Source organism: Rhagoletis pomonella, unplaced genomic scaffold (assembly GCF_013731165.1).
Source record: "Rhagoletis pomonella isolate Grant_MI unplaced genomic scaffold, Rhpom_1.0 Rhpom_scaffold_00002, whole genome shotgun sequence".
In the NCBI taxonomy this organism is placed as follows: Eukaryota; Metazoa; Arthropoda; class Insecta; order Diptera; family Tephritidae; genus Rhagoletis; species Rhagoletis pomonella.
Window position 1 is genome coordinate 58,244,620 of NW_023458556.1, and position 25,314 is coordinate 58,269,933.

At 36.6% G+C, this 25,314-nt stretch overlaps 2 protein-coding genes and 1 pseudogene across 4 annotated transcripts; 1 reads left to right on the top strand and 2 right to left on the bottom strand.

Moving 5' to 3' along the window:
* The first annotated feature begins 7,447 nt into the window (after positions 1-7,447).
* Positions 7,448-9,299, top strand: LOC118733869 (protein-lysine N-methyltransferase EEF2KMT). Of its 3 annotated transcripts, XM_036463490.1 has the most exons (5): positions 7,448-7,480; positions 7,553-7,637; positions 7,702-8,503; positions 8,959-9,070; positions 9,214-9,287. In XM_036463490.1, the coding sequence occupies exons 2-4, from the start codon at positions 7,554-7,556 to the stop codon at positions 9,063-9,065; spliced, it is 993 nt and encodes a 330-aa protein (XP_036319383.1). In that variant the 5' UTR covers positions 7,448-7,480; position 7,553; the 3' UTR covers positions 9,066-9,070; positions 9,214-9,287. The 3 variants fall into 3 exon arrangements, 2 of the variants coding, with proteins under 2 accessions (XP_036319383.1, XP_036319384.1); XR_004992300.1 differs by having other exon boundaries at positions 7,463-7,637; positions 8,964-9,070; positions 9,214-9,299; XM_036463491.1 differs by having other exon boundaries at positions 7,463-7,637; positions 8,945-9,070; positions 9,214-9,299.
* On the bottom strand, positions 9,101-19,314 carry LOC118733868. Its single transcript, XM_036463489.1, has 3 exons — positions 18,795-19,314; positions 18,401-18,658; positions 9,101-10,333 (listed from the first exon to the last, which is right to left on the bottom strand). Exons 1-3 carry the CDS (start codon positions 18,865-18,867, stop codon positions 9,207-9,209), a joined length of 1,458 nt encoding a protein of 485 aa, XP_036319382.1. The 5' UTR covers positions 18,868-19,314; the 3' UTR covers positions 9,101-9,206.
* Positions 19,315-23,408: 4,094 nt separating this feature from the next.
* On the bottom strand, positions 23,409-25,260 carry LOC118753992 (annotated as a pseudogene).
* Between the last annotated feature and the right edge of the window lie 54 nt (positions 25,261-25,314).

The window sequence follows — 25,314 nt, forward strand, 5'->3', positions numbered from 1 at the left end:
GAGCGAGGGAGGCATACTATAAGATTATTTCAAAAGTGACATAACAAGTAATTTTTACCAAAAAAACCGACTTGAACTCTCATAAAAAATATATATATATATATATATATTTCATGATCCACTGATCGGATTTTAAAGGTAGAAACTACCTTTCCGATGAACCTGCTAACGACCGAAAAACATGTTTTACTGTAGAGGCAAAAAACTAAATATATCTTTAACTCCTACATATAGTTTGTTAATCGCGCGACGTTCTATGGCCCTAATCCAGAACGAATGAAAAAAATTACGTTTTTATGGTTTTATTGGCGAATTTCTAACTTAGCAGGTTTTAGTTTTTGTATTTTCAAAATTGAAGTGGATTTAGCAGGTTTTTTGTATGAATAAAATTGTTTCTATTTTATTCTTTGTGATTACGAGCTCAATTTAAATGTTAATTAAAATACTATTCCATAGATAAAAAACAATTATATATAAATATATAAAAAAATACAACAGATTTATTCTTCCGTTTATTGCAACAAAAATAGGCAGTTTATAAAACATATATTAGTAACTATACGTGAAGTATTCCTCTCCCAAATTAATGGTACAAAGATACATACAAGATAATTTAAGTAGGAACTCAATAATGCCAGAAAGTATGATACATATTATTCAATCATGACGTAAATTGTTATAGTAGGCGTGGTAATCTTCAGGAAGTAATCGTTTGAAATACTGGAGATCTCATACTTTCAGCGAGCAATCGTACGCCTACTCTCGTATAAATTCAGAAGGCGAGAAAACGGCAAGGAAACAGCTACTGGGGATTTTCTTTGCGGTATTACTTCCCATTCGTTGGAGAATCTTAGTTTGAAATGTATGTCGCCACTTGGTGTATACCGTAGGGCTTGTATATCAGTTACTTTAGCAGCATCTTTGCCGCGACCGGGACGAATGCTATTAAAGAATTGAACTGTGTTAAAGCTTTTAAAGAACGTGTAACTAAGATAAGTTACGTCATATGGTTTTGGACTTTTTATAGCTGATCTACATACTTCAATGTATTCTGCAGGAACATGGATATCTCTTTTCTTAAGTGCTCGTTCGATAGTGGAATGGATACAATCAGCTTCCATTTGGGTATGACCTACTTCAAGAAACTTTTGCTCAATAATGATATTGTTATTTATAGCTGTGGATAACAAAGCATTAGCCATAATACTGCTTCGGTTTTGATATGTGCATTCGTCGCTATAAAAAATTACTGTAATTGGCTCCCCGGAACTATTACTTGGTACTACATTTTTTTCTATCAAATCTACCCAAACGCTGGAAAACTCTTCTGCATTAATCTTCCTTCTGTTTCGTTCCACAAGTAAAAATAATTTCCTTGAGATATATAATTTCCTTGAGATATAAAAAATTAAAGCTTATTCGCTGGCTATTACCTTGGCTTAAACGCATAAAGTAATACTCTAAGATAGAACAATAATCGAGCGACAGAAGCACAATATGATGGATTTAGCAGTTGAATTTTAACTGATTGTACTTAGCAGCTTTACTCATCAAACAATTTTTGACAATTATATTTTTATATTGACGTATTTTTTTGCTTGCCAACTGCGGAATAGCCTACGCCTTCGAACTGCATCAAAAGGTCAATTTTGCCAAAAAACGGATTTAGCAGGCTTACACTCTAAGCCGACGATATGTTCTTTTTCAATTCATAATAGAGCTGAACGAATGTCTGCGCCACAAAAACGCAACCGTACCTAGCAACGATAAGACGTGTGAATCGAATTCTTAAATTAGCGAAGAACTCAGTTAAAAGGAAAACAAAGCTATTAAAAGCTCTTCAAGATATCTACGCAAGCGTGTGACAAAAATTAGACAAGTTAATTCTACACTTACTCCAAAACGTTCGAAACCTTGCCTAACTGTACTATGATGATTTGAAAACTAAATTCGGGCAATTAGGAAAATAAAATTAAATGCAAAAGACGATTTCGTACTTGACCATTATAAAGAATATTCATTTTTGTTGTTGTTTAAAATTTTTTCACGACACCAAGCCCTTTTTTTATAACACATGGGACGCTTTATATAAATTAAATCCGCCACTGGGGTGATTTGACAGTTGGTCGAATTTTTTCATTTATAAATAAACACGTACACAATACATACTCAAAGACGATACTAGACTAGGGCTGCCATAATCCTGAACCTATCGACCAGGACACTTATCATCCAAGTCAAAAACGAAGATACAAGTGAATATGGTGACAATATATTCCCTATAAGTACAATTGCTTTGGTTCTGATATTATAAGCAATGCAGTTTTGTGGCACAATCCGAACGATGATTGATGATGATGAAACGCTCAAGTTCTGAATTTTTATAGAAGAACAAATTTCTCCTGACGTTGACGTAACTTGGAAAAGCGGCGCCTTTAACGTGGTCTTGAATGTTTGCCTTACCACCCTTATAAATTTGCGCATATCTTACAACGCATTTCATGATCCTTTTTGCAATTTTGTACGTGCATAACCTGAAGATAATTTAGGTAGAATGTCTTAAGTGAAGACATTCTAAAAGACTTTCGCAACAAGGACTGCGTGCTTCCTACAAAGGTGTTTCCTATTTACAATTTACCCGAATGTACTAGCTATATGCTTATATTACCTAGCATTACAAATAAGATTCAATGAGCATTTTAAGTCTAAATAAAACTATTTGATATATGTGACCTGGTCTACGGAAAGGGGGCTTAGGTGTCAAAAATCAATTTTCACTTTTTGGTTGATTCGGATGGAAGATGAGATGCTTTTTCACGTGGTGAAAAGCAGAAAATCCTAACTTGCTTAGAAGTGTACTAAAAATGTAGAGAAAGAAGAGTAAAAATACGACAAAATATAATTTATTGGTAATTCATTTTTCTACATCTCTAAACAATTGTTCCGCGTACTCTCGATCATTTCCCGTGGTATCAGTGTATGGCATTCATTATTACAACAATCTTTTGACAGAAATTTTGTTACCAGCTCCTCCTCCTTTACATCAACAACATACAGGTCCATCTTAACAAAAGTTTGTTCGGTATCATCTTCTGCCTGAGATACACATACTTCGTCTTCATCATCATCGCTCTCTTCATAGTTTTCATCATCGTCTTCATCATCCTTTTCATGGAAATATTGTCCGTATACGGCACTGAACTCCTCATCAACACTCATGTTTCATTTCATGCGAAATGCGAAGACGATAATCAACAGAAACAGTAAACGTCACTTCTTCAGTGTTAATTTTTTAAATGTTCCACACTAGCAACTTACACGATGAACTATAATAATATTCCGACCAACAACAACACTTACTGGACCAACAACATCCCTTACTGGACGTCCGGCGCTGAGAACAATTAACGAAATAATGAGAAACTGACGAAACGAGTTGCTTACTTTTAACAGCTTTTTCACAGAAAACTAGTTTTCGCACGTAAGCTCCCTTTTCGTAGACCAGGTCACATATACCTTAAATAAATTCCTTGAAGAAGTATGAGTTTTATGAATTAAGCAAAACTTTCAAAGAACTTCTTCAATAGGCGTTCTACAAAAGCCCTTCTAAAAGTTCCCTTTTGAGTAGCGAAATCAGAAGCCCTTCAATTTGGGCCGCTCCATACAAAAAATGAACGAGAGAGGAATAACTTTTAGAATAATTATCTACTGGGTAGTACTTTTGTATGACCCCTCAGCCGTGTACCTGATCAACACTTGCACTTTTTGGGCAGTTTCCTGAAAAAAAATTAAGATTTTAACCAAATAAACTAAACAGAAAGAAGGTGAACTCACCACATATTCAACATGTTAGAAAAAACATTTCGTTATCAATTATCGACTACTAATGGCATAGCAAATCTCTGCTAAAAATTAGAGGAGTGTCTGCACTGACCTCCATTAAAAAACCGGGACAATTTACTAGAGTTTTGAAATTGCTTACTGCCAATATAGAAGTATTACATTCATATATGCCTTAAGGTAACAATATGTCTAAATATAAAAGCTTTCGACAAAATAAAATAAAACTAAATAAAATAAAATAAAATAAAACTAAATTAAATTAAATCTAATAACATAAAATTAAATAAAACAATATGAAACAAAATAAACTGTAATAAAATAATATTAAATAAAATTAAATTAAGTTAATCTTAATTTAGTCAAATTAAATATGATGGACCGAATAAATTAAAGTAGAGTAAAACAAAGTAAGATAGAATAAAATTAAAAAAATTCAAATGTCAAATGATAACAAATAAAATAAAATAAAGTAAAAAATCAAATATAATAAAATAAAATAAAACAAGTTTAATACAATAAAATTAGGTAAAATAAATTAAAGTTAAATAAAATGAGATTAAATATAGTTGAGTAAACCGTAAGAAAATATAATAAACAAAAACATACAAAATCAAAAGATTTTAGAATACTTACATAAAATAAAGTATCATAAAATGAGTACAAAATTTTAAAATATAAAAAAAATAATATAACAAGTAAAATAAAATAAAATAATGAAATAAAATAAAACAGAAAGCAATAAATTAAAATAAAGTAAAATTAAATAAAATGAAATAAGATAAAAATACAATTAAATAAACTGAAATAAAATAAAAAATATAAACAAGTCAAATATTATCTACATGTAAAAAAATAAAATAAATTTAAAACAAATGATGTACAGTAAATTAAAATAATAGAAATTAAACAAAAAAATAAATTTAAATAATTTAAATAAAAAGTAAAATCAAAACAAATAGAACAAAATAATATAAAAAATAAAGTTGTATTTAAATAAAACAAAAACATTATATCATATAAAAAATAAATGTGTAAATAAATAAAATAAAAGTAATTAAAATAAAAAATTTAATTAATTCGCTACACCGTGCAATGAACTTTCAAACGCCCAGTGCAAAGAAACGCTTAAAAGGAAAGGAACAACACCCAACCAACCAAACAAATAATACCTAAGCATGTAATTTTTTTGAAGCCCAAACCTCTTCTGTGGTAAAGCTTAGTATCCAGCTCTTAAGAAAAGCAAAAACTCCATATAAAATGACGTACAAGAAATGGCTAAGAAATTTTCTTGAGTCAAATTTCCTTAAGGCAGTACGCAGTTCTTCAGAAATTTAGTACGCTTGCTACTACGGTTTTCTAAAGTTTTTTGTGAAAAAGGAGCACAAGGCAACCCAGGTTTGCAACAGAAATATATGCCCGTTCCATTATTTCTTGAGGAAAGAGTGAGGCAACAGGCTGTGAGGTATAAAAAATGTCAAAATTCCTTGGACACACACGCGAAATAATGGCAATTTTTTCTTGACCGTTTTCTTAAGAGCTGGATACTAAGCTTAACACAGAAATGGAAATTCTACTTAGTAAGGGTTACAATCCCTAAGCGCGGCCGAATGCCGCCTACGCACAAAGGAGTTATGTGTAAAAATGCTATGGATGGTGCAAGGCGTTTTGTACCCTTTCTTTCACAACACAGAAAGGAGTATTCTACTTAGTAACCCAGTAGACAATTTCAGGAGTTAAAAGCTCTTCCAAAGGGCCTTCCTGAGAGTCAAGCGGACGTTCACTCTACATTCCTTTTTTTGTATGGAGTGGCACAAATTTAAAGGCTTCTTCTTTCGCTACCCATAGAAGGCCTTCCATTTTTTGAAGGGCTTTTATATGGCGTACTTCAGAAGGCTTTTTGGAGTAGTTCTTTTAAAGTTGCCTCTTTGATTAATAAAAATCATACATCTTTGAAGTATCTGCTTAAGGTTTATATCAAATATGTGTTATTGCAACTTAAAATGTTTATTGAAATTTATTTGTTTCGCTAAATAATATAAATTTATGCATTCGCGTAAATTGTAAGTGGATAAGCTCTTCTAGAAGGCATGCAAGGAAGCACTTTTTTCAGTACTTTTTGAGTAGGCCTCTTATAATGGCTTTACTTAAGAAGACCTACCTAAATTATCTTCTGGGAAGGGTCATAATCGCTAAGAGCGGTCAAAGGCCGCCTACGCAGAAAGGAGTTATAAGCAAAAGTACTGTAAATGGCATAAGGGGTTTCGTTCCCCTTTCTTTCCCAACACAGAAAGGAGAACTCTACTTAGTAAGGGTTATAATCCCTAAGTGCGGTCGAAAGCCGCCCACGCAGAAAGATGTTCTTCGCAAAAATACTATGGATAATTGCTCGTTTACCTCTTCTTCATTCGGTCATTTGACAGTTCAACGTAATTAACTATTACGCTGCAAATTCGTACCGGTTTGTGATTTTGTTACATATTGTTGTTGAAATATTGTTTTTATTATCGCTAATAATAATAATAATTGGATTATAAATTTTGGTACAATTCGCAGTGTTTCATGCGTTTTGATACATCATGCCATAGTTTGCTAAACCAAGTGAAAACGCAAGTGAAAATTGCGATTTTTAGTCATTTTTCTATGAGGTCCTTAGGGATTTATAGGTGAAAGTTTTCCCTTTCCCTTTCTCATTTCGAAAGCGAATTGCATGGAAAAGTTGGAAATATTGCCACGTCTGTCACGCTCCTAGTTTTACAAAAGAAAAGGGCGCGTATTCATAGTCCAGCAAGTCGAAACTAACAAAGTTGCAACTTAAATTTAAGTACCAACTTAAAATTTATTTCTATTCATAGTCGCATTTCAGACTTCCACTAAGCAGTTTCGACTTAGTTTACGATATAGCAAAACGAGTGTGAAAATGTATCGATTTTTCTTTACGATATTTTGGAAAAATTACATTTTTATTAAATAATGTCAAGTTTGATCATCCGTTTATGTAATTTTTATTTTCATTGCATGATTATGCAAAATAATAAGGTATCATTTTCTTCTTAATTGTGTGAAATAGCCAAAACATCCGCAATGAAGTGAAGTCGATATTTATCGAAAGCATGCTGTGAAACATACAAATAGTAGATATCTAAATGTTATGCACAAATTTACTTTAAAAGAACTAGCGTGAAACTGACTTATTATTTGAGAATTTAAAAATTAAAATGAATCGCTCTTTGTATATTTTAATGGGAGATTATTCAATATTATCAAAATCACCCTCTACCAACTTAATTTTTACATATTTCGTCTGTTTTCCCTTAATTTGATAAAATACTTCTTCCTAGTTACGACTTAGTTGCAGCTGCAGCCGAAACTAAATTTTAAGTTGGTACTTAGCCAGAAAAGTCGAAACTAAGGCGACTATGAATAGCTTTAGTTGTGACAGAATAGTTTCGACTTAGTTGAGTACTAAATATGACTATGAATATGCGCCAAGGTTTTTACTGACGCACGGCCCTATTTCACACTTTATTCATTTTAATATTTTAAAAGCAACACTGTGCGCAAACATGTGTCAATAACATACCTGGCGGCTACTCAACAGCTGTTTATTATTTACTGCCGAAATCTTCGTTTTGTTTACGTGAGTACGTTTTTGTTTCAGTTTTTGCGTGCATGGATTTATTTTACATTTGCTGATTTTATTCAATTAAAGAATGAAAGAAAATCACCAACGGTTCCTCGATTTGCTAAAGTATCAATTTCTTTGTTGTTATCCGCTGCACTGTATCGACTGGGAGGTATTTGGTAAACGATTTTCAGCCATATCAATTTTATAATCGTGATCACTCATTTACATTATAGGCCATTCCAGATGACCTTACATGGGAACAGCAGCAACAACTCGTAGAAAACACAGTCCTACATGCACTCAACCAAAAGTATCCGGTTAAAATCAGTTATCAGCTTAATTTCCTGAAACGTCTGTTGCAGCATCTGGAACGCAGATATGACGAAGTGCATGACAGTGTATATGAATGTTACTGTGCCGTTCAGCAGCGAATAGCACAAGATACAACTGAAAAGTACGCTTACAAGCATTATTTTCAGCCTGCACTTAAGGTTGAACTAACATTGCGTGAATCCAAAAGTTTTGTGGCGGAAGGCACAACAGGATTATGCAGTTGGCAAGCTTCAATTGCATTAGCAGACTACTTAGTAGAGAATACGCATATAGTGAAAGAAGAGTGCGTTTTAGAGCTAGGTGCCGGCACTGGTTTGTGTGGTATGATTTTAGTGCGGTGTTGTGGCGTACGTCATATATTACTAACAGATGGCAGTCGCGAATGTGTGGATCTAATGAAAGAAAATGTGTGTCGAAATTTCACGGAAGCTAATGAAACCAGCGATGGTCTCTTTGTGGTAAATCAAAGCACATTAAGTTTGAATAAGCTGGAATGGGGTGCAATCGAAGATATGAAATGGCCAGATTCCTTTGCAGCTGATGTAATTTTAGCAGCGGACGTAGTATATGATGACACCGTTTTCGAGTCATTGACGCATGCCATCGATTACGTTTTTAAAATTAGAAAAGATAAGTGTGAAATGTTACTTGCCGCAACGGTAAGGAACGAACACACGCTTCAGACGTTTCTGAATTCACTTTGTGAGTATCTACTTAAGGTTTTCATATAACTTACACTTTTTACATATAAGGCCATGAAAGCCAGAGGTGCCTTTCTACAAAAAAAGAGGAGCATGAGAAAGGAAGATCTATTAGAATATAAATGCGGTATTTTACTAAAAGTTCATTGCACCTACCTGATGCTATATATTATGCTAAAAGAAAACTAAAAAGGCGTGCCTGGAGCTGTTGCCGTTTCGATTCTAGTAATGCATTTTAAAGTGCACCTCACCTTTTTTTTAATTGTCAGCATACACTGGCGCTCAAGGCCTCATATATTGTAGGTATTCACGCTCTACTGGTTATCTGGTTATGTGGTACGATATTTTAGTCAGTTCCAAAAGAATCACTGAAAATAGTAACCAAAAACCAGAAGAGCTAGTGTGAATACTAAAATTGTATCCAAATTTATTGTATCCAAAGTTTATTATTTTCAGCTCAGCTGCATTTCCGATACGTCGAGCGAGATGTTATACCTTTGGATAAATGCAATTTTTACTGGGATCGCACAACCCCTGTGAAAATTTTTAATATAACACGCTAACAAAGGTTAAATAAATAATAAATTCTTGGGAAATAAAATTTATTACCACGTTTTTTTAAATATAAAATTATCTTAACCTAACTACAAATAAATTTATTGTATATACTTATAATCTAATGAAGTATATCTGTCTCACATTCATCAATAGTGCATATGTGCACTTATCGTTGGAATAGATCCATCCTGCAAGCACGTCACATCCAATTGCTCTATCTCATGTTGTTTAAATATTATACCTAGCAAATCGTATTGTATTTCGAAGAGTGTCATACAATGTGTACGCGGCACTTTTACGCCCACCACGAGCGCAACTAATGCTGTGATTAGCATATACACAAATCCTTGTGCCATAATTGTACTTCGATCCGTTGCATAGAAAAAGGAATTTTTAGAATTTGAAACAAAATAGTAATACACCATGCTAGTGCTAATCAACTTCGCCAAATAGGATACAAAGAAAAGCAACTCGGTGTAGCGGAAATGCGTAACTTCCACTAATGAAATTTGTAAGTTTGAAAAGGACAAACCAAAGAAGAATAGTATAAACCATAGTGGTACTGTTGTATCTACAGAATTGCAAATGATCATGCTCAAAATACACAGTATGATGAGACAACACTCATTCGATACAAATGTGACTTTAACACTGAACAAGATCACAATCAAAATGCATACAACAGAACCGGCGAATACAACCCAAAGCATTGCAGCCACATTATCAACCTCAGTCAATCGGATGGCTGGATTCATTACAAACCAAAAAATATAGTACACGAAGAGAGCATACTGGATTGCTTCGGTGAAAAGCACCACCAAGGTTACGTTCCATTGTTGATTCTTAGTCACATAAAGAAACTTGACACGTTTAATGATATCATTACGTTTATCAAAGATACTGCCATTCGAATTGGCAATACGAAATTCATTATCCAAAATATTTTGACAATCTACTATGCCCAAATAATCCATCACCTTACAACCTATAAGCACAGCTAAAATTACAATGGAAATAGTAAAGTAGAGTCCAGCAAAAGGCACATAAAGACCTTTAGGTACTTGTGTAGCTGTTGCATTGAGATTGTTGTCCGTTTTCGTATAGCTAGTACCAACAAGGCTAACGGCCGACGCAGTACCAAGCAGAAAGATTGAGAATGCAAGAGTAAGCATTATTGAACGGCTGCGTTTATGAAGCGTTGTGTGTAGAAAACTCAAACCAGCTATATAATTTAAACTGTACGCAAAGTATGAGATGAAAGCGCCAGCAGTGTCTGAAAAGATATGCAAAAATTAAAATATGCAAGGTACATATGTACATATATAAAAACTAAATTAAGGTATAGCAAATAAAGCACAAAACATTGAGAAGTACAAATAGAAAACACAAACACATATTCCCTTATGCGAAATTTAAGTATATGATTTAAATTTGTGTAACACGTAGTTCTGATATTATATTGTACCCACATACATACATACATATGTACACACATATGTATAAGGATGGTATTTGCTGGTCATTTAGGCATTTTGGTAATGCGATATTATACTAAAAAAAAACTATAATTATGATAAGATAGGTAGGGTGGTGTGACTAAATTTTGTCATATGCTTTTGTTCTTTCAATCTAGCCAACGCGTTTGTAAGATACAATATCAACTTGTTGATTAGAATATAAGTCGTAAATTTACGGCCACTATTTACGACGTATCTATAGCCCAGTAAAATTAGACTTTTTCTTAAAAAAAAATGTGTAACACCACTTTTTTGATGCAGTTTACTACTATTTGACAAGTAGATCATGGATCCACAGTCTTGTCAAAGTTTTTTTTTTGTTTTTTTTTCAATTTGCAAGCTTATTTTGCATTTTTCGTAAAAAATGGTTGTATACAAATACATATGTAGAGAATTTAATTTCCCACATTTGTTATATACATAGAAGGTTTTCAAAAAATAGCATTTCTTATTGTAAAAAATTTGCAAAAACTGCAAAAAAATTTTACATTGTCACGGTTTTCGCCATTTTTTGACAATTTCTGTTGAAAATACATAGCATATTGAAATTCCAAGGTTGTAGAGAATTTCATTCTCCAAAACTTGTGTGCCTAAATTTTTTTGTACGACGATTAGATCACGGCCGGGAACGTGGAAAACATGGCAATGTACGGGATGCGCCGTAAAACTCATTTTAAATCTAAGGTGAACCACTCATAAAACCTATAAGATCTACTTACCAATCAGCGATCTACCAAAATACATTATAAACTGCTGGTATAGACAAAACTAAAGCGCGAAATTCAGCTTGCGGTCATCTACCTATGTATGTTTTTTTAGGGTGGTACATAACAAGTAGTCCGAATTTTAATGCTCTCACCCCTTAGGAATATTCTGTACCGGAAACATATACCCCTATTTTTTATTTTGAAATATTTAGCGTTCGCTTAAAGCGCTCAAATCTTTCCATGTATTTTATATGGTATAGAATTATAGAAAATAAATATTTCTCAATCGGAAAACTCTCGGTTTTCTTTATTATCGTTATAATACCCAATTGTTTATTTAACCATTTTTTTATACTAAAGATTTTTTATTGGTGCCTCAATTGCATTTTCTGGGATTTTTGGTGGACCTATAAATATACAGTATCGGTCATATCTATAGCACGCCATTTCAAAGTGATATTGTGAGCCACTTATGTTTATTTATTTATTTTTAAGAATTTTCACTTAAAATATAGTTCATTCTCAGACAAACCCCATATATACCCAAGTTTAACAATTTGTAGAAAACTAGAAAAAAGTGCGGAAGTGTTAGATTTTTTTTGAGTACAAAGTTTTTAGCTCCTGCAATTTTAGACTAATAATGTGCAAGTTTCACCGTTAATTTTTTAGAAATATTTTTGGCGCATTGGCTTCCATATAAAGAATAAACGCAATTTATTTCTATATGGAAGAAATCCGCAACACCTTTGGCGAAAAAAATTCTAAAAAATCAACGGTAACTTTTAGCCACTTGAAACTTGCACATTATTAGACTTAAATTAATTGGGCTATAAAACTGTGTACTCAAAAAAATTGTAACACTTCCGAGAAAAAAAGGTTGAAAGTAAGGTGGAAATTTGTTGCACTTTTTTGTAGTTTTCTACAAATTGTTAAACTTGGATTTATATGGGGGTAGTTAGAGAAAGAACTGTATTTTAATTGAAAATTCTTAAAAATAAATAAAAAAACATAATTGGCACATAATATCACTTTGAAATGGAGTGCTATAGATATGACCGATACTGTAGTTACTATAAAAATTTGTAATTGGGTATTAGTACTGGAAATCTTCTAAAGAGTTTTCCGATCGAAAACGATTGATTTTCAATAATTCTATACCATTTCTACGAAAAGTTGATTTTTCCCCATATAATCCTAGGGGGTGAGAGCATAAAAATTCCGACTTTACTAATTCACATGCATTTTTGGACCACGCTAATGTACGTACATACATATCCCGCGTTTGCTTAAAGACCCGCATAAACAAAAAAAAATAAAATTTTTCATTAAGTCCGCAAGCTCCTGCGACTTAAAAACATTCGTAAGATATTGTGCTTTCGTATTTGCATTTCGCGATCTTGAAAATACGTAACGTTCCAGATTGTTACACTAGTTCCTTCAAACAACCAGGTTTTTCAAAACAAAAAATAGCAACTCAAATTCAAAATTAACCTTCCGGTGGAAGGCTCACTCTGGACTATATCACCTGCCCTCCTAATGGACTCAGCGTCTTCGTTGGAATACCTCCCTTCCGACTTTAAAAGCGGAAACATTAAGATAATAACGAAGTTTGCTAAGGACCCCATAATGCATATGCGCGACGCAATAGTTTCGAAACTAAGGACTCCTAGTGGATCAAAACTGGAAAATGGAAAATGTGGGGCTGGTATAGTGGGGTCGAATTTCAAGGAAGCGATACCAATGAGCAACTACTCTAAATTGAAGGCGTGGCATATTAATAGCTGCGGTCCAAGAGACGAAGTTGCACAGCAATTCAACACTGTTGAATTGTGCCGGGTACAACGTGCACCGTCGAGATCGCGAACGAGATAATGGTGGTGGCTTAGCGTTCATCACGCACCACACCGTGCTGTATCTTCTTATCGAAGCAGACATCGACCGCAGGGATACCACTCTAGAATGTCAGGGCATTGCTATCCGGTCAGGCGATGTTGAGCTCGAAGTATTTAACGTATATATACCCCCTGTCACCTGCTGCCCGGCAGGATATCACCCTGACATAGGTGCGCTCCTCAGAGGTGAAAACCGTATGGTAGTAGGTGACTTTAATGCGCACCACGATCTTTGGCACTCAAGCCTGTCAAACGATCGTAGGGGAACTGACTTGGCTGAGCAGATAGACGATTCGACATTCTGCACAATGAACGACGACGCACCCACCAGGATTATGGGCAGCTGCTGCAGCTCGCCAGACATAACAATAGTCAGCGCTAGTCTGATAAACAGCATATCATGGCGACCTATGCTGACGTTAGCATCAGACCTTCTGCCCATTGTCATCTCGATCGATAAACCAACCGACTTTGCTTCCGCGGAACACCGGACCTATATCAACTTATCTAAAGCTGATTGGAAAGGCTTCGCGGAATTTACTGAAAACACCTTCGCTGCTTTCCCCACACCAACCGACGTCCACCTTGGTGAACTTAAGTTCCGCAGGGCTGTCACCGTTGCTGCAGCTCGCTTCGTACCGGCAGGATGTATTACTGACCCACGTCCAAATTTCCCTGCTGAAGCGGCTATTCTAGCCGATGAGCGTGATAGCCTTCGTCAGGCCGATCCCGGAGATCCCCGTATCAGGGATCTCAACGCGGAGTTTCGGCAACTAGTGAACGTACATAAGCGGAAGAAGTGGGAAGAGCATCTGAAGACCTGTAACTTCACCTCTGGTGTGAGGAAGCTTTGGTCAACCGTGAGGTCATTATCCAATCTGACGAAGCACGACGACAGAGTCGTAATTTCTTTCGGCGACCATGCTTCGTCAGACCCCGGAGCGATGCGCGAGCTATTTTAGCCGGCAGTTCATACTGCATCCTCCGGTGGACAAAGCCAAGCGTCGAGTGACCAAAAGGCTGCACAAACTGCCAACAACCTGTGCCCCCCTTGCATTCACTTGCGGTGAAGTTCAGGTGGCCATCGGGAAGGCGAAAGCCTCCAAAGCCATGGGTTCCGACGGAATATGCATGCTGATGCTGAAAAATTTGGGTCCTGCGGGAGTAGCGTACCTAACGGAGGTCCTCAATTTGTCTATGGCCACTCTCATCATCCCAGACATCTGGAAGGTGGGGAGAGTGGTCCCACTGCTCAAACCGGCGAAACCTGCCAACAAAGGAGATTCGTATCAGCCGATAACACTCCTTTCCCCGGTAGCGAAGACACTCGAGGCCTTGCTGCTCCAGTATTTCACAAACCATCTGACCCCAGAGAAGCAGTACAACAACAGCACTTAACGCCATAAACACTCAGATAACTCGTGGCCTTAACCGTAACCGTCCCTGTGAGAGAACGATTCTAGTAGCGTTGGACTTGTCAAAGGCGTTTGACACCGTCTGCCATTCCACGCTACTAGAAGATATAGAGGCTTCCTCTCTCCCACAGAGGCTCAAACGGTGGTCGGCAAATTATCTGAGTGGTCGACACTCGTCGGTAATGTTTAGAGACAAATCGAGAAAACACAGAAAAATAAAACAGGGGGTTCCACAGGGTGGTGTCCTTTCCCCGCTACTGTTTAATTTTTACATTTCAAAGCTTCCTCAACCACCAGAGGGAGTCTCTTTGTCTCTCTCTCTCTCTTACGCCGACGATTGCTCGATCATGGCGACTGGGAATGGAATTGATGACCTGTGTTCGAAAGTAAACGGGTATCTCTCCGAACTTTCTCGCTTCTTCACTGCAAAGTGTCTAGCCCTCTCCCCTACGAAATCCTCTGCGACCCTGTTCACAACCTTGATGAAGGAGGCCAGGCAAACTCTGGGAATTCACGTCGATGACACACCAAATCCGACGGTGAATAATCCCAAAATATTCGGAGTAACATTCCACAGCCTGCTCTCCTTCTCTGCGCACGCAACCGCTATTGTCAATAAAGTACAGAGCCGCAATAAGTTCCTCAAGTCGCTAGCCGGCAGTACTTGGGGCAAAGACAAAGAAACGTTGCTGGAAACATACAAGGCAATAGGCCGGCCGGTTTTAAACTACGCAGCACCAGTGAGGTCGCCGGCGACTGATAGGACGCAGTGGACGAAGCTACAGACTGTACAGAACACCACACTCAGGACAGCGACAGGATGCCTCCTGATGTCACCAGAACATCACCTCCACAACGAGGCACAAATGCTCCCCATAAAGGAGCACAACATAATGCTCTGTAAGCAGTTCCTGATCGGGAGCCACAGAAGTAGCCACCTCGAGCCCTCGCCTAGGCACGTCAGGAGGCATCTATATGAACTGACGGACGAAGTCCAGAGGCTCGTCAAGCAGCCTCTGGACCCGTCAGCTTACGTACTGGCCCTGAACGGCATTCACAGGGAGTCAGTCTCGAGTTATGTAGACTCTAGACCTGTGAATGCCGTTCTGGCACACCACCACCGGACATAGACGAGACTCCACCATTTATAAAGCAGAAATTAGCACTGAAGTCCTTGTAACCATAAATACAGTACAACTGGGCTGAATACCGGGGCATGAGGAACATGGTGACAACGAACAGGCGAAGCAACCACATGGTTCCGAATACATTTTTGGGCTAGCCAAAGCACACAGAAGCTAGGTCATAAACAGTTTAGTAGATACAAAAATAAAAATAAAAAATCACTGGACTGCATTTCCAAGGTAGATATAAGCTTAGCGATTTATCTGTTCGTCTTAAGAAGTTTCGAAATTCCCTTTACTTAAGCAGAGAGGACCTGCAATCACTCACTGGGTACTTCCCAGAACACTGGTCCGTTAGATGCATTTTTCAGACACGGCAAATGCTCACCACCTAACGTGACCTAAGGTACAAACAAAATAGAATCGAGGCCGAAGATGAAAGACCAACTTGAGGCTAAAGACGAAAAGCAGTGCTGTGGAAAACAAATGCATTTGTAAGAAAAGTTATCATAGCGCGAGTGAAGACGAAGATGAAAATGTTGTGTATCCCAACAAAAACAGTAGCTCTAAGCTTTACCTAATTTTACAATCGAATCATTCTCTGACCTAAATATTTAATGAGATTTTGTCAATTGCAATTCGCTTTCAGCTTCGTCTTTGTCTTCTTATGTCTGACTCTGTTTGGAACTTAAGGCTGATGCGGCTAAGCACTTGCTACGTAGGGTCTGTGCTTTAGTTTTGTCCGACACTGTACATTAGATCAGGATTGTGAATATTAAAGAACAAAATCAACATGTGAACACTTGTTTGAGCCGCTGTAGACTGCTAGGTGCGGCCATAGAGAAATTGCCTTACACTAATACTTTAGACTCGAAGGTTATCTGCATGTAAAGTGATACGGTCTACTGTACGAATTAAGTATTTTTTACGTTAACTAAATATCTAGTAAATTTGAAACTCATTTTTCACTTGAAAAACTGCAAAGTGTATCCACTCGTATATAAAAATCAATTAATACCAGGTGCTATGATAAGAAAATATTATTGGCCCAAAGCCATTGTGTATAGTATGTATGTATGTATGTATGTATGTATGGACACATATGGGTGCATTCCTTAGAACAGTAGGTGCAATGAATGTCTTAATGGCGATAAATTACCTAGAACGAAACGTAGATTGCTGATTTATATTTGATAGTGTCAATAAAATTTTATGCTTATTCTTTGTACTTTGTATGCCAATAATGCATTAACATTTAGTCATATTGACCAGTTTTGGCTATTTTTCTTTTGTTTGTTTAATGTTTATTATCTTTTTATATAATAAGTAAATAGTAAAAATATATATTTTTATAGCAAGCTTTCTAAATATGAACGAAATCGGACTATAAATACTGGTTTACCAAATATATCGACTCGTGCGCCTTCTATGGGCAAAATGTTTAGTGGAGTTATTCCTTTTTATGTAGTTAATATACGTTCTAGATATGAACACAATTGGACTATAAATACGGGGTTTTAAAATACCTTGAATCCTGCGCCACCTATCGGATTGACTCATCTTTCGTATTGCATTGTCATCGGTTATCGGAAGTTGGTCAAAAATTAATTGCAAGATTTGCCCCTAACAAACATACATACATGCATACTGAGCAAGTAGAATAAAATCTTGTCAAAAATACAGCTCATTCATTATCGAACAAAAACCATATATGTAGTTAGTTGAGTGTAAATTCCAAACTTTGTAGAAAATTTAGAAAAATGCAACAAAACTTTTAATAAAACGTTTGTTGATATTGTAACACTTTTTTGAATTTTTCAAATTTTTCTACAGCGCTACATAAATCCACATATAACGCTTCGTACAAAAATTATGAAAACTTAGCAAACTAACAATTGCACCGAAAAATGTTAAACTTTTTATTCGAAATTTTTAGAAAAATTTTGGGTGTGCAAATTTGTGGCTCATTAGTAATGTTAAGGTGCAAATTTCAAGACGCTAGAAAATCGCGTTGATATTTAATAATTTAATAAAGTATGCTTGGCAATTTCGTTTGCATAGAAGAAAATGCCTAGCGCCATCAGCAAAAAAAAACAATTTAACCTACTAAAATTCAATGCGCTTCCGAACTGCACAAGCAAAATTTTTCTAGAAATTCTGCATACAAATTTAAAAATTTTTTAGTGCAATTGTTAAAGTTTGTTGAATTTTCAAAAATTTTTGTACGGAGTTTGAAATTTCAAAATTTCTCTTGACTTAATCAGCTGACCACAAGTGTATGGGGTTGTTGTTAGATAATGAGCTACATTTTTATAAAAAAAATATAATAATAAACATTAAACAAGCAAACGAAAAATAGTCAAAATGTCGTGTTTCTATTATTTTTCATAAGACTTTATATACATTAGGGTGATCCAAAAAAAAGTAAAGTCGGAATTTTAATAGGGGTATATTTTTTCGGTATAGAGAAATCCTAGGGAGTGAGAGCATCAAAATTCCGACTATACTTTTCCCATGTGCATTTTGGACCACCCTATTGTACATATATGTGTGTGTATATACTTTCATATGAGCTGAAAGCCTCCCCAAGCAAAATAACTATTACATTAGTTTTCTGTTAATAATAGATAGTAATTATATTTTCTTATCTATGTATGTAGATCCACTAAAGATCATAATGCTTACCCAAGCCATTGGCAAAGTAGAAGCAACTTGCTAGCAAATTACTAACACCGGCGCACAACAAAATTGGGATATGCCAAAAAATTATCCGTCCCTTGTAGAATTTCACCAAAAACATGATGGCGGCAATCACGCAGCCAGTGCAAGCACCAAATATCATTGGGCCATATTCAATGAGCCCCGCATTGACATTACGCTCAGCGATTAGTGAGCAAATTGTGTAGCCGAAGATGAGGCCGCATGGTAGGAATGTGATGCACACTGTGAAAGTTCAGTTGAAACTTTTATTAGTTAATTGAATAATATGCCACTTATTACAATTCTAGTACTTGATATTTTTGTATTACGTTTATTATAAATTGTTTTTTTTTTAATCGCTTGCAATATACCTACATACCTACAAAAGTCGGCACGTACAAGAAGAATTTATTCACAAAATTTTCCCACAAATTCGCAAGTTTGCGAGTCATTGCCTACGCCTTGTCTTCACAAGCTGGTTGGGATGATCGTTTCACAAATTATATATGTAAATAATATTAGAATTTCAATGCATTGCACAATGCGGCTGCCCTCTTAATTGTCGCAATTTCGCGCCTCCTCCTATGACATTGACCACGTTTGTACCAGCAAGCGATTGCCCTTCCCAGCGTAACGACCCGAACTGAATTGCAAAATGATAATACTGGGCATGGACCGCGTTAGTGTAGTAATTTTTTGCGCCCAACCTTTTGTTTTTGCCATGATATGATTCTGATAAAGTCGACTACCGAACGTGATAAGATAACGTTCTTGGTTTTGACTCATTTGTGTGAGGTGGAAAATAAAGGAATTTTTTGCTTACATCAATGACCAGCTGGGAAAATTCAACTGCGAAAATACATATCTTGGAATTAAGCATGTATGTAGTTGTTGTGTTAGTTGATATTTTGTTTTTTTGCTTTTATAATTCCCTCACACACGCACATTGATAGGTATGGAAAATCGTTAAAAATACGGCGAAGAAATTTTTTCATTTCAATGGCTTAATAAATATTAAATAAACTGCACGCATATGTATAGGGTGATTCAATAAGAGCGCAGATGTTAGTAATATGGCTATTGCTTCATGCGCTGTGTGGCAAATGCCACCGTCCTGTTGAAACCACATATTGTCCACGTAGATGTTCTTTTAATTCAGGTCGTAGTCAAGTTTGTTATCATGTCACGATAACGTTCACCGTTCACCGTAACAGCGTTACCATCATTTTCGAAGATGTACGGTCTGCTAACGGCGCCAGCCCAAAAACCACACCAAACCGTGACTAGTTGTGAGTGCATAGTTTCTGCTTACAGTGGGTGCAGTTTGGCTTGTTAAAGTATGCGTTTAGGTGAGGTTTGGATAACTTTTACGCGTTGTTCAACTGAGTATCGCTCCATGACTAAGTTTGCCAAAGCCAATAGTACCAATTGTCTAAAGTAAAAATAAAAAATAAGAATTAACATATCACACATAATTGCTGTCAATTTGCACCACCTTTGTATCACCCTATATGTATGTAGGTATACATGTTTTTCCAGTCTAAAAAACGGCTCGTTTGTGGAGTTCCCCTGTGAGATTATACAGCAAATATTAATATCTTCAGTTCATTTGTTTAATAGTCACTGTGAATATACACGTACCTTCGTGTAAATCTTGATTACGCTTTTATAACGCTTTTTAAATAAATAAAATAATTATAACGGGGGGCGCACTATTACCCCCCGAGCCTAGACTCATACCTTTTTAACTTTAATTTTGCCCAATTCCGTTCGGCTCTTTTTATTTTTTTATTTTTATCTGGGTATTGAAAAAGGTAGTCGGGTTCCGTCAATAAAACACGCCTTGTCCGGAACTTGCACGATATCGAATATTGCTTTATTCCGCTAACTGTTTACAAGATGGTGTGCTGGGCCGACATGCCTCAAAGGTATGGACACAAAACGCTTTATGTTTTGTTTACAATAACTAAGCCCTAAATGCAAATATGCTATGTTCTACGGCGTATGTGTGCTACCTTCGGCTTTCCAGACTCGCTTCTCGAACCTGCGTCGTGCGTCCGAAATGTGGTCTCTGCTTGTCTCTACTGACTTTATCAGAACATCTTTGCCGCCAAGCATTCCATTCAAGCCAAGTCAGTGCTACACCTTTAAACTTTAGACGCAATAACTATGTATGCCAAGCATTTCGTCACATCCTCTTAACCGTCTACAATTGATGTGGTAGTGTGACAGACACCGAAATTTAGAAATTTTTCCCAAGCTTCATTAGCATTTATTACTAAAAACGTATATTTTTCATCATCTAGCTTGTTTATATGACTATTTAATTAATAAGCATTTAAAATGTTGATAGAATTTCCGATTTAAATCGAAAGCAGTTACGCTGAAAGTTCGTTAACTGTAGTCAACCATCAGTTCTTTTACTATTTCAAAGAGTACATTGTTTACTTGCATTGTCTGCTGCTGCTGCTACAACTGTCGTTTGGCTTTCCATTTGTAGCTTTAACCTGAAAATTTCCACGTCTTATCCAAAAAGTTGCATAGAGAAATTTTGCAAACTTATATAAGTTGGTCAGCACTCTGTATCTTTACTGCACATGCCTGTCGTAGCCTGCTCGGAGCTCATCGCCATTTTCACCGTTATTTCGGTGACAAAATCAATAAGAACTTGTTTAGCAGCTGCTCTGGAATTATTTAGGGGATTCACAAGACGTGTTAACCGTCGTAAAATCTTAAGCTTAACACTTGTTTATGTAAAATAGCGGTTAAAATGGTTGGGGGGTTGGCTAATTATATATTCTTTATCAGTTTAAAAGAATTTCGGTTTAGTTAGAAATCCCCTAAAACCATTTTAATTAAAAAAGATGTTAACCTTAAGATTTTACGACGGTTAACACGTCTTGTGAATCCCCTAATTATATTTTTGTTGAAGCGGCTGCCTCGTGAGTTTTCAACTTCGAATATCCAACGGACTTGTAGTACACTTGGAACTTTGTTGCTAAAATACTTGTTGTTCTTTTATTTTTGGATTGTGAAATGAAATGATCGTTTACTTTTCGGTTGTTGTTGTTTCCGACAGGGTGGGTGTATGATGTATTATGGAACGAATTTCCGTCATCCCTTGTCAAATTGGTTTGGAGACAAACCGGTTTCGGCGTTGTGCCATCTTCAGTGTCATTTTTCGTTCTGCATAATTTTTGTTGGTTGCTCGTATTTATACTCCTTGTTAACTACCTCTTTCTTTTGTTAGGTACGTCTTTTTAGTTTAGCAATACGAGCAACCAACAAAAATTAGGCAGAACGAAAAATGACACTGAAGATGGCACAACGCTGAAACCGGTTTGTCTCCAAACCAAATTTGACAAGGGATGATGGAAATTCGTTCCATAATACATGAAATGATCGTGTTTGTATCTTTTCAAAAATTTTCTTTTTGTTTATTAAAAAATCGAATCTTCAAATTATAACAACGTGTTACAAAAGTTATTGCTCCTGTACAACGGCAAGATCCTACAATAAAATGATTCTTTACAGACTCATTCATAAGAATATACCTGGGCAACGAGAAGTTCAGATAATGTTTTACACTCACGATTTCCTCTAAATCGCGACAGCTACGACGGAACTCATTCGTTTGGAGGGAGGCCCATCCTATTGGCGTGCGCTGGGAGTAAGCAGTGGCCTGTAATAAACCAGATAACATGTTGGTACAGGGATTCCACCAGTCGATGTATGAGGTTAGGTTTGTCTGGCTGGGGAGGGGCAACACTCAGACCTTACGGGTCAAAGTAGTCAGCGTTTGGCATAACAGCTTTTTGTGAATTTCAGTAATGCCTAAAGTTCTAAAATTGAGCTTTCATTTAGCTTATCAAATTGGTAAGCCTAGGCAGTTCAAGCTCAGTTTTTACACTACGGGGCATAAGTACAAAACGTGTTACAGAATTTCTTTTGCACCTTGCTCGTCACATTTCCAACAAGTGTCATTGTTGGTGTTTCCAATCTTCTGTGAAAGGTTAATTTCTTGCAGGCGGGAATTTTCCTTCAACTGGCTTAGAGATCCTAGTACGGCGTATTGTTGCTCAAGTGTGTAGCTTTCTACTTTCAGGCATCCTTTCAATTGCTTCCCGGCTACCGAACACTCTTCTGGAGGAACTATTACATAATGGGAAGACCTCTATGGCTGCTTTGCTGTCCACGTGCTATATGCTTTCTGTCCTCAAATTTAGCTGCGCCCGAAGATTCTGTAGATATATTCCCCCCTGGCCGCTGTTCTACCCAGATTTTGTAATAGTTTTCATAATTAGAACGACGGATGTTTTAGTTTTAGTTTAGAGTCTGAGTCGTTAGGTGACGCTGGGTCCAGACATTAAACAAATAAGAACACCAGCACTATCAAGCACGCTTACCTATCCAGATATATCCACAAAAAAAAAACGTAACATAGGGCCCGAACACAGATATATCATACTATACGTTTTTGGGGTTGCTGAATCCAAATCCGATGTCAGTTTTTCTCCGTCATGTCAGGATTTTTTGCTAACCTCAAAAATCTTGCCTTTCACATAATATCCGTAAAATTTTTTGAGGTTATGAAAAAATTCTGAAGTGATGGAGGAAAACTGGCCTCAACTTTGCAATCGGCGACCATAAAAACGTGTAGTAAGATTGGTCTAGAGTCTGGCACTATTTTTCGAATTTATTTTGTGTTTTGCTTTCCTGACTTTTTATAAACCCAAATTTTTGTAATCTTTATTTACCTAAAGCTTCCTTAACGAGCAACGTAATCTTCACCCTCGGAAAGATAGGTACTTGTTTGTCTGAATCCTCTTCAACAGAGAACAGCAATAAATAAGCTACCTAAGAAGGGCTCGATTGCAGTATTACTGATCAACGTTTTTTTCTTTGTTTTCAAGCGAGCCTACTTCAGTTCCAAGTTACTGGCCTTCAAAAAAAGTTAAGTTCCGCAAAACGGAGAAAGTTCCACCCAAAAATAGCAACATAAAATTAGGTGTAACTTTAGTAAATAAATACATACATACGTATTAATACATATGTGCGGAAAAAAAATTACCTAAGATACAAGCTGCCCAAAATAGCATATCAATATTATGTTTAATTTTATAAAAAATCTTCTCACACAAGTCAATAGTAAGCCTCACACCTTTTCAGTAAAAATTGGTCTTCCCTGAACTAACGCTCGCATGACGCTCAACAAAATTTAGCATTTCCAACTTAGCCAACGATTCCCGTGGATACTGCTGATAAACACGATTACCGCCCAATTTAACACACCTAACATCGTCCGGCTGCAGGTCGTGATACATAAAAAAGTTTGTATTCCAAGGTCCGATATGCGGCGGCGACACTGGCTTTTTCTTTTTTATACCCATCAGTTTATTCCGCATATCGATGAGACCGCAAGAGCGTGGCATGAAAATTAGCACCAGAACTATACTCACTGCAGTCAATAGTATAATGAAAATACCCATACCGAGTAGCATCATCGGTCTTCGTTTCATACTTTAGCACCTCCAGTACAAGCAACTCAATGGAGTAGCCAACAGCCAAAGCCAGTTCCGTATAAAGCATTGGCGTACATTCGAGTGAAAGCTGTAGACCTACGCTGGAATACACGCCGATACAAGTGTAATAGAAACACAAAAAGTAGAAGCAATGTTCTGTCGAAGTATCCACATAAACACCCAGCATCGCGGAGACTGCGGTGATCTTAATTACGCCGAACATTAAATAAACTAATTTTGGCTTGTAACGTGCCATCAAGACGCAACCTGTCGCACTGTCGAACGCGATTAACAGAAATGCACCATACAGGTGCTGGGTTACCCAGTAGGCAAAGGTTGAGATCCAAGCTAGCTGCAGCTATGACGAAGAGTATATGAGCGCACGCTCCAACACCAGCACCGCTGCTATACCCACAACCAGCCATTGGCGATTTCGTGTCACATAAAAGTCCTCCCTGCCCACAAATAGCGCACAGATCGACTTATTCGGCAGAAATACTAATTTTTCCTCATTTAGCAAGTTGAATGCAAGATCATAGGACACTTTGTAATTGTATATGCCAAAAAATAATGGAGCACTTCATTGACCACCACGCCAGAGAGCATGGACAATGTAATGCACAAGTAGATCCACCCGCAGTAGTTTGCCTCGAATTCATTGAATATGCTGAAACCCACAGAGACGCCACAGAAATAGAAGGTGTTGCCCAAAGCTATGCGCTCCGGTGGAGTTCCACGCGACGAACTGCGTATGCTGATGTAACTATAGCAGGGAATGAGCGTGGTACCAACGCCGATGAAGCCGAAATAGAAGCAGATATCTGTATGAGAATATTCAAACTATGTATATATGTACAACCGCTTGCCCTTCAATATATAAATATTTACTTACTGTGTACATACCTATGTAAGTTATCTGTTAACATGACGCAAGCGCTGATAACGAAGCATATCAATCCGTAGAAGATGACGTAGAAATGATCATAACTATACTGTCGCTACATATATTTCCTTAACGTTAGGGCGCCAGCCAAGGCCACAGCTACAATCACACCAACCATGGCATACCAACGCGTCCATGGATTGTCGTAAACGTAGGCGTATTTCAAGTAATAGCCAAAGAAGCAGCCACTGCCAAATGGGCACAGGTAGACTGATCGAAAAACTACTTAGTAAGATTCGATACAAATCAGCTGCTTTATGTTAGTACTTACCTAAAATATCTGGAGTGTAACGCACTTCTGCGTATGTCAGTTTTCACAACTGCTCTTACGAAAGGTTCCAAAGTGATTGATTCACTTCACTATTACCAAGTTCATGCATTGATCATAAATAAATAAATAAATAAATAAATAAATAAATAAATAAATAAATAAA

Coding starts and splice junctions, on each gene's coding strand:
- LOC118733869 (XM_036463490.1), top strand. CDS start 7,554: ATGAAAGAAAATCACCAACGGTTCCTCGATTTGCTAAAGTATCAATTT. Junction 7,638..7,701: donor TGCACTGTATCGACTGGGAG/GTATTTGGTAAA, acceptor TTTACATTATAG/GCCATTCCAGATGACCTTAC. Junction 8,504..8,958: donor GACGTTTCTGAATTCACTTT/GTGAGTATCTAC, acceptor TATTATTTTCAG/CTCAGCTGCATTTCCGATAC.
- LOC118733868 (XM_036463489.1), bottom strand. CDS start 18,867: ATGACTCGCAAACTTGCGAATTTGTGGGAAAATTTTGTGAATAAATTC. Junction 18,659..18,794: donor GTACGTGCCGACTTTTGTAG/GTATGTAGGTAT, acceptor GAACTTTCACAG/TGTGCATCACATTCCTACCA. Junction 10,334..18,400: donor CTACTTTGCCAATGGCTTGG/GTAAGCATTATG, acceptor ATATCTTTTCAG/ACACTGCTGGCGCTTTCATC.